This window comes from Ochotona curzoniae, unplaced genomic scaffold (assembly GCF_017591425.1).
Source record: "Ochotona curzoniae isolate NIBS_2020 unplaced genomic scaffold, NIBS_Ocur_1.0 scaffold_3835, whole genome shotgun sequence".
NCBI classification, from domain to species: domain Eukaryota; kingdom Metazoa; phylum Chordata; class Mammalia; order Lagomorpha; family Ochotonidae; genus Ochotona; species Ochotona curzoniae.
Window position 1 is genome coordinate 20,258,975 of NW_024467114.1, and position 9,607 is coordinate 20,268,581.

At 52.4% G+C, this 9,607-nt stretch overlaps 1 protein-coding gene across 1 annotated transcript in view; it reads right to left on the bottom strand.

Moving 5' to 3' along the window:
* EEPD1 (endonuclease/exonuclease/phosphatase family domain containing 1) overlaps positions 1–9,361 on the bottom strand; it is an 88,662-nt gene extending 79,301 nt beyond the window's left edge. Inside the window, exons 1-2 of the mRNA XM_040964578.1 lie at positions 9,005–9,361; positions 7,579–8,631 (exon numbers count right to left, since the gene is read on the bottom strand). Coding sequence (XP_040820512.1) covers positions 7,579–8,453 — 875 coding nt within the window. The 5' untranslated portion in view covers positions 8,454–8,631; positions 9,005–9,361. The remainder of the gene's footprint in view (positions 1–7,578; positions 8,632–9,004) is intronic.
* Between the last annotated feature and the right edge of the window lie 246 nt (positions 9,362–9,607).

The window sequence follows — 9,607 nt, forward strand, 5'->3', positions numbered from 1 at the left end:
GGTGTGGGAAGGAACAAAAAATCTTTTACTGCTTAAAGTGAATTCTTCTATTAAAAGAGACTGAAAATCACTTGGAAAAAAAAAAAAAAAAAGACACGCTCTGTGGCTAATCCTCTGCCTGTAGTACCAGCAACTCATATGAGAGCTAGTTCCAGTCCCAGTGCTTCACTTCTGATCCAACTCCCTGCTTATGGCCTGGGAAGGCAGCAGCAGATGGTCCAAGGCCTCGTGCTCCTGTACCCATGCAGGAGACCTAGAAGCTCCCGGTTCCCAGCTTCGGATTGGTTCAGCTCTAGCCATTGTGGTCATTTGCAGAGTGAACCAGCCTATAGAAGATTTCTCTCCCATTCCACCCTCCTCTCTGTAATTTTTTCAAGTAAAAAAATAAATCTTGGACTCAGCATAATGTTTCAACTGACTAATCTTCCCTCTGTAACCACTGAGATGCCATATGGGTACCAGTTCATGTCCTGACTGTTCCAGTTCCCTTCTAGCTCCCTGCTTGTGGCCTGGGAAAGCAGGGAGATGGCCCATTGCCTTGGAACTCTGAACCCAGAAAGGACACGCAGAAGAAGCTCCTGGCTCCTGGCTTCGGATCAGCTCAGCTCCAGCTGTTACAGCCACTGGGGGAGTGAACCAGCAGATGGACGATCTTGATAAATTTGCCTTTCCAATAACAATAAATAAGTCTTTAAAATAAATAAATCTTTAAAAGTTAAAAAAAAAAAACCTGACTAGTAAAACAATAAATTATTTAAAGCTGCGAATGTCGCCTACCGGAAAGGAAGGTGCGACAAGCCCACAGGTGGTTAAGTCCCAGGCCTATTGCCAATCATCCATAGTTCATGGGCATCCCAATTTTGATGCCTCCTCATTTCCCCATTCAGAACAACAGATACTGTTTTATTAAAACTTAAAAATGCAAATCAGTTTGAATTTGCTTAATGGAAAATACATTCTGTAGAAGTTTTCTCAAAATGGAGCATCAGAACATTTTTAAAAACCACTTTTTAAAAACATTTTTAAAATCCACTTGAGACTCCTGTCTTTAAAAGACTGTGCTTTAGGCACAAGTTTCTCACCCTCCAGTTTATGGGGGAGACAAAGAAGATTACAACTCCCCGGGAGGCCCCAACACCCCGCAACCTGAAATGCAGTAACCAGAACTGCATTCTCGTGCGATGTGTTGCACTTCAGGGGTTTACAGCAGCCTCTAGGTAAAACAGTTGAAGGTTCAGTTTAACAGCGAAATCAGGTAAAGGATGAGCCAAAACAGAATTCACAGGAAGCAAAAGCTTTTTGGAAACAACAAATCAACATGAATCAGAGAACCACCATCAGTAGGGAAAACTGCTGTTTATCTAGGAGGTCAGAAAGTGGCTTTTAGACTTCTCTTTCTAATGAAGTGTGTATTGTTGAGGACACCTCCCCAGAGCGCCCCACCCCTTGCAGCTCAGCTATTCGACAGCTGTCAATCAAAACACTACAGTAAAAGCTGTGGCCTAGAACCAGGCCTGGTAAAGGCCATAAGGAACAGTTAGGTAATGCTACTAAGATTCCTACATATTGGCTGGGGACTAGAAACCTGCCAGCTAGAACAGGGCACCCTTTGGTCCCTTCTGGGTTGACACTGGTGTGGAATTTCCACCTGGTTGTACATTAGCACGCAGAAACCAGAAGTCTGCAACAAGCAAATCCAATGTTAGTGAGGTGCACCATTCTATTTGTTACCAGGAGAGATCATTATTAGAGAATTCTCAGATGAAGTCTTCTGAAAGGTAAGATAATTCTGAAACAAAAATAGCATACCAGGAATAACATACTCCTTGCCACTTGCTCAGCAAGGTGTCTGGATACTGGATTCAGGCACCTTGTGTGGGAGGCTGCCATGTTCCCATCTGAGTGTTTCAGATTACAAACCCAAGGGGTAAGGGTGTGGAGATTTGGGGCTTAGCTTGGCCTAGCCACTCCTTGGCCCAGCCATTCCTCAGCTGTGTGGATGCACGGTGGCTTCAGCCCCAACCGCTTCTCCACTCAGACTCCAATATCCCTTCTAGATCAGCTCCCTGCCAACCACTGGAGGTCTCTGAGGCTGCGGTGGCTGCATACTTGCCATGCCCAGCAGACAGGCACCAAATTCCTATGTCCTCAGGTCCCTTAACAAGCTACATGCATGACCCTGGGAAGCACCTGCCAAATGCCTACTTCCTATGACCGCAAGGTGGAGGCTGTAAGCACAAGGTGGATACTCAGTCAACACTGAATGGAACTGAAATCAGTATCTCCTGACTGAAAGCATGTCCCTTGCTCTACATGTCATCGATATGTACATGCCCCCTGTATAGATGACAGGCTAGAGCCTCTTACTTCACCTGCTATGGACCCCAAGAGCCCACACCCGTCTGGGGTGCAGCAACAGCAGCAGCAGAGGGCAAGGCCAGCCAGCTGCATCATGTGGGTAGAGCACAGAGGCAGGAAAGACCACCCCGCAATTTCTGAGCCTATCCTCCTGCTTAATCCTTTTCTAAAGACAGAGGCAACTCTGTCCCCAGTCTGCACTTCTAATAGGTCTCCCGCTTTCTGCCTGTCTCCCCATTTCCCATCACTGTCCTTCCAGTGCAAACCAGACAACAGGTTCTTCAAGTCCCAGGACCTGCTACACACAGTCCCCAGCATCTAGAACAATCTGGGAAGAGGTGTTTAATCAGCCTCTGTTTCTGCCCCTGTGGCCTCCTTATGTTGTTAAAATAAAAGTCCCCATCTGGTCTCACCTCTAAGTGCAGCTCCATCTACCTGCCACCCTTGGAATTCCTGCCTTTTCTCTGGACCAGCACTCTTGGACCGCTGTACTTGTCAGTTCCACCATGGGGCACCCTCTTCCCTAACTTCCCCAGGCCTGGTTCTTCATGCGCCAGCAGTCAGCTGCAGCTTTACTTGACCTCCATCTATCTCAACAGACTCATCTTCAGTGCACTCCTGCCATTCTACACCTATCACTCCCTGTAATTATTTGTCTATGTGGTGTCCTCCCTGGCTCCACCTAGAACGGATGTTCCATAGGAGCAGGGGCTTGGTTTTGTTTCCCACTTTGGCACCAGAGCCTGCCACCAATGAAGAAGCCAAAAATGGCCCATGGAGTGAATGAATGAATGAATGAGTGAATGAATGAATGAGCACTAAAGAATGGGGTATTTCTTGGGAGCACTGATGCTATCAAACCCTCAAACAGCCTTACATTTTGAACCAAAAGGCTCCCACTTCCTTGAAAAACAACAGCTGACCCCTTTCCCTTGCTGGGTCCATACTAGACTGGTCCTCACCCAGCCTTCCTGCAGGAATCTAGACAGCCTGACTGCCATTCACCTTCTTCTCTGGAAGCAACTCAGAGCTGCCTGGCTCTGAAAACCGGAACCTGCCTTGGAGTCAAGCCCAAGGTCAGGGACTCCCAGTGGAAAGCCGGTAACAAGGCCTTGACGCCTTAGGCAGAGCTCTGCCTCTGGCCAACATCCCAGACCTTCGGAGGAACAAAACAGGAAGACAGCAGAGGCCTCCAGAGGCGACCACCGTCCCATGGGCCTAGGTGAGGTGCTCTTGCTCCCCAAGAACTGAAAACCAGGCCAACCCCAGACAGCAAGGAAGCCGTGGGCGAGCCCGCGGCAGAGGAAGCACACAGAGCTTGGGAACAGACACACCTAGCCCTGGCTCTGATATCAGACAAATGCCTGGCTTCAAATCCCAGGATGTCAACATCTATGTTCCCAAAAGCCACAAAAATGCCATCATGCTTTCACTGGGCCTCAGCTTCCACAGCTGTCAACACGAAGGTCGCATTTTCTACTTCGAGAGGATAAATGGGCTACTTTCCCCAAGATGTTATATGTCCTTCACTCCCCAGGACAAGTCACTACTCACACTGAAAAACATACCCGGTTATTGATCACACTTGGTGATTTGTGTCCCTTATCCTCCAATCTGGATTTGGTGTTGAGCCATACACACTGACCCACAGCAAATTAGCCCTGTGCAATAACAGGGCCATGCTGATCCCCAAATTTAAATTATGCACGAGCAGAGCTGGCATCATTCAGTACATCAATCAAATGAAAAGATGGCTGCATCTAGTGATCCCATTAGTCAAGTCCAATAAACAGAAATCTCTTTTCACAACCAGTGCAAGTTGCCAGGTACTAATTCACTTTATGCTTTGATACTGCAGAGGTGGCAAGAAATCAGACTTAAACCATAAGATTTTGACACTTGAATCTACTTTTGATGTAGACCATGAAGGAAGAAAAAAAAAATGAGTGAGTGGGATGTTAAATCTCTTTACCTCTTCTGGAGATTATCTGTGTCAGCTCGCCTAGAACTTATGCTTTTAGGAAGCAAAGGCACTTTTCCAAAGAGAATGACTCCTCAGCAAAAAATAAAAACTACAAACGAAACCATCTTCATGACTGTCGGCAAAGTTTGCAAGCATACTCAGTCTTGCTCCATCAACACAGAATGAGGCCAAACACTGCCTGAGATTGAGACGTGATGAAACACTGATGGAGCCTGTCAGTGCAGAGCCACCAGCATGGCATCCTTGTGCGCCACTTGTGACATTCATCACCTGGCTTTGGGCTGACAGTCTCCAGCTTCAGGCACAAAACATAATTTCTTGTGCTTCACACACGCAAGGCAGCAGTGCTTCAGGGCAAGGAAGGACTGAGCCCCACTCCATTGAAGGAACCTTTAGCTTCAGAAGGCAACCCAGACAGCAAACTCACAAAGAAAAATGCAAAGCCAGATATTCCTGTCGCAAAAGAGTCCTGGCTGTTCCAGGTTGGATCCAGACCCCTGTTAATGAACTGGGAAGGCAGTGGCGGATGACTCAAGTGTTTGGGCTCCTGAACCCACATGGGAGACCTAGAAGCTCCTGGCTTCTGATCAGTTAAGCTCCAACTGTTGCAAGCCCCGTTTGGAGAGTGAATTGCCAGATGGATGATCTCTCTTACTTTCACCCTAACTATGACTTTCAAAAAAAATAAATATTTTTAAAACTTGCCCCAAGAGGTTCTTTAAAATTCCCTTACTTTGGGTTTAAGACACTGATCAGTTTGTGATCTTGCAAGCGCCCTTGATCAAAAGAGCATGGGCAAACCCAGAGGCAGAGTCATAGTGCAGGCTCGCAAAAACCTGCAGGATTGCAAAATGACAAAGACCAATCACTTAATGTGACCACAATCAGAATTAGAGAACCATTTATCAGTAACAAGCAAGTGTGATTTACCCCCTGGAAACCAAACGTGTGGCAACCCAGAATATGGGAAGGCCTCACTTGAAGTCAGGGAGCGCTTGTATGGAAACAAGAATCTGTCGGAAAATGGCCCATGCTTACTCTGGTTTATGCCAAGTGTATCACCTCCTCCTAACAGAGGAAGCAACTAGATTGTCAGAGTTGCTGCCAATCCAGGAGAGTGTACAGCTCTCAGAGAACGCAGACCACGGCCATGGAGAACATGTGACCCATCCCAGGATAGCCTTTGCTGCCCTAGGACAGGCCCATAGGCAAATGCACCCACCCCAGCTCTGCAAGGGATCAGGCCCTAAGCTTATTAGTTCCTGTTTACGAGATACTGCAAACACACCAGCCACCATCAGCAGCCAAGGGTGAGAATTCCCTGTTACTCACAGGTACCCTTCTCTATCCTCCACTGGGTTTGAGTCAGGTTTTCCTGTATTCTCACTCTACAGGCAAACTGCCATCCCTTTTAGAAAACCCAGCAAAAACAAAACAGGCCAAACCACAGCAGCTCCAGGCTGGACGGGCCTGAGTGTGGCCCTGCTGCCCAGCTCCACGCTGCAGTGTGGAACCACGGCCAAAGCCAACTGCCAATGCTCCCTCCCCACCACTGAACCCTGGGAGGCTGGAGGAGTTACTGCATACCCTGGCCAGCAAGAACATCCTGGAGTTGAATGACCTGAGGGATGATGACAGCAACCAAAGAGGGAGGAGGAGAGTACACCTGACCAGTGCACAGCCAGTGAGTAGTCAGGGAGGAGGGGAGCAGTGTTCAAGAGAAGCCCAGCAGCAGAGCTGAGTGCACGTAGTACAAGGTAGTATAATGGTCCTCCAATTTTAGTGAGCATCAGAACCACCTGCAGGCTGCTACAACACAGAAGCCCAGAACTGTTGAGTCAGTGGCCAGTCCAGAAACTGTGGATGGGAAAACAGATGGAGCCTCTCATTCCCACCAGGTAAACCTCTGATCCTGGTACACATCCCACCTTCCCCCACAGGCTGATCCCTACAGAAACCCAAGAAAGAAATTGCAGAGTTGTGGCTCCCCCTGCCCTCCACTTCCCCATCCAGACATCCACGCTGTGACAGCTGAAAAGAACTAGGATCCAGACATCCCACAAATATCTCCCAGGCTTGCGTCTGGCTCTCACCTGCACACAACATGGTTTTACAATAGGAGCGCATCAGGGTGCAAAAGCAGGGCACATGATGGCGTGGGAAGAGCACATGAGAGCCCAGCCCTCTGCCCAGCATGCGGACCCTCTCCCCGGCCAGGGATGTGCGCCACTGGTACCACGCCACGAAAGCTCTGGGGGGTTGCTCTTCATTGATCACCCTGGGGATTTGCCACAGTACACTTTCCCGCCAAGAGTCCACTTCATGCCGCTGTGTTGCGGCTGCACCGCCAAGCCTCACCAGCAACCCAGGGAGCAGGTGAACAAATCCTGCACCTGCGCTGATGGGCAGGACAAGGCCAGGGTCCCTGGAAATGATCCTCACCCACATCCTCCCCTTCCTGAGTTGCTAACAGCACTGAGTTCTGCCGCCTTGGTGGACTGCGTTGTTCCACGGGAAGTTAACGGCAGTCCCTCCAGAGAGCAGCAAACACTCCGATAACAGCTTGTCTGCTGACTTTCTTGGAGAGATTCAAATGGGAAAATCTGGCCAATCGTCACCCACGGCCACTCGGCCTTTTCTGGCTAGGGGACTGGAGAGGATACATTCTGGGCGGCCGTCATAGGACTGAAACCAACTTCAGGTTAAATATGGAAAAAGAGTGAAGAGTGACTCATTCTCAGCATTTTGTTAAACAGAGGCAGCATGTGTATTTGCAAATACCTGGGCTTCACAATGATTCTGTGCTCACAAATGGGTGTATTCCAGGGAATAAACGTGATCTTTTCCTCCCCCATAATAAGAAAGATCCAATTACTTCTTTCTCACATGATGAATGGGTACAGCAGCCCCTAGGCTCTGGGTGCCTAATGTGGTGCCAAGCTTGTGAAATCCTGAGACTCCAACAACATACTCTACAGCAGTAACCCCAACAATGCTCCCCCAACCAACCCCCAAACTACAAATCCATCTGAGATATGCCACACTCAGGACTGTGGGCCACCAGCCCTGACGGCTGTATTCAGAAAATTCTGGAGCAGGAAAGAGTCCAGCCTCAGGTGACAACGCTGATGTCATGTTCTTGTCAGCCCCTCCTCCACCCATTCATCTGCATCTACAGTGGAGGCCTCGCCAGGCCCCTCTTCACCCCCGCTGCCCTCGGTGCTGCCTGCCCTCACCTGTTCTCCAGGAGCGTCATGCACACCACCTCTCGCACGCCGGGATTGTTGGCCTTCTCCACGGAGCAGCCCTGCAGGTTCCAGGTGGCCAGCCGCAGCACCTGCCGGCCGTCCCTCACGCCCGCAAAGGCTTCCACCGAGGGCCGCGTGGAGATAATCTGTGTGGGTCCTCCTGGCGGCAGGTCCAAGTCCTCACTGTGCAGGCTCAACGACGTGGGGCTGGGGTGCGGCTTGGCGGTAAAGGTCAGGCCTCCGTTGGTGTGGGTGGACGGTGGACGGGACCTCTCGGCGAACACCTGGTGCCGTATCCTGTCCAGGAAGGTGGCATTGATCCCGTCCATTCTCACCAGGTCCTCCACGCTGCGGAAGGGGCCGTGCTCCCGGCGGTAGTCCACGATGCTGAGCGCCATCTTTTCAGTGAGGCCTCGCACGCTCATGAGTTGGGCCGGTGTGGCCGTGTTGATGTTGACCCGCGGGGTGAGCGGCACGCCCGTGGCCAGGTGGTGGGGCTGCTCAGCCAGCAGGTCCCGGCGCAGGGAGCTGGGAGAATGTTGTGCAGAGCTGCCCTTGCTGCTCACACAGATCTCAAACTTGACCTGTTCCAGCTTGGTGGCGCCCACCCCACTGACCAGCGCCAGGTCCTCCACCTTCTTAAAGCCACCGATGTACTCTCGGTACTCCACGATGCTGCGGGCCACAGCACGCGTCACGCCAGGCAGGGTCATCAGCTCCTCCTCCGTGGCCGTATTGATGTTCAGCCGCTCCTGGTTGACCAGTATGTTGCTGAAGTTGCAGGCTGCGCTGAACTTGCGGTTGTGGGACAGGTCCGAGGGGTCTCTGGGGATGGAGCGGTGGCATCCCAGGGTGCTCCCCATGGCAGGTGAGGAGGGAAGGCCTCGCTATCCCTACACACTGACCTCTGGCTAGGGAGGGAACCTCAGCAAACCTTACAGGCACAAGAAACGGAGGGTGCCCTACTCAGGGGCTGAGGAGGCTGTCAAACATCAAATCTCCCATGCCCGGAGTGTCCCAAATTACCTTCCACGAGGCCACCTGCAAAGGAAATGAAACACACATGTCCACAGGACTCCTCCATTCTCATCAGCACTCCCTACTGGAGTCTTAGCCTGGAGGCCAGGCTGGTGGTTACCGGAGCGCTCCCGAGAACACCCACAAGATGAGCCTGTGGAGACATTGGTCTTCACCACACACGGGTCTAAACGGGATAAGGAGGCGCTTCCTGAAGGAAAAGATCCCAGCCCATCAGCCTCTCACCTGTCCCGCCCACGTACAATGTAGACAGCGCCCCCTCCCCAATCCTGATCCCAAGCAACCCTCAGCTCCAGCCCCTAGCCCATGCCACCCAGTGCGGCCCCCGGGAAGCGGCTGTGGACCCCAGCACCCGGCCGCCCGGTTCCTCTCCCACCTGCGGCTCCGGATCCCGAACTCAGCCTGGACAGCGGCTGCGGGTGAGCGGGGCCTCGGGGCGCCCACGCCGCCGCGGTCCGCGCGTCCCGGATCGGGGTGCGGGAGGAACTCGGCGTCGCCCTCCCCGAGCTGGCAGGAGCTGCAGGGCTGTTCGCGGGCGGCAGCGGCGGCGGAGGCGAAATCCAGCGGCAGAGGCTGCACCAAGACCTGAGGCTGCACCGGGACTTTCGGCTCGCCGCGGTTGCGTTTATCCAGGGGAGGAAGAAAACAAAAGTCCTGTGCCCAACTCGGACACCAGCTCCACCAGAGCGCGTCAGATCCCAGCACAGGAGCAGGACTCCCGCTCGCGGTCCGTGTCAAAGCCGAAGTCCCGGCGCGCCGCCCGCGCCTCCGCCGGCACCGCGTGGCCACGCCTCTGCCCACGCGGCCACGCCTCCCCGGGACTCCCGAGGGCGCGCGGGGGCGGAGCCCGAGCGCGGGGGCGGGCCCAACGGCTACTGGGCGGGGCCCGACACTGGGAGGCGGAGAGCGAATCCGCAACTGAGAGCTGGGGCGGGGGCGGGGCTTGACGCCTCGAGGTGGAGCGCGAACGAGAACCTGA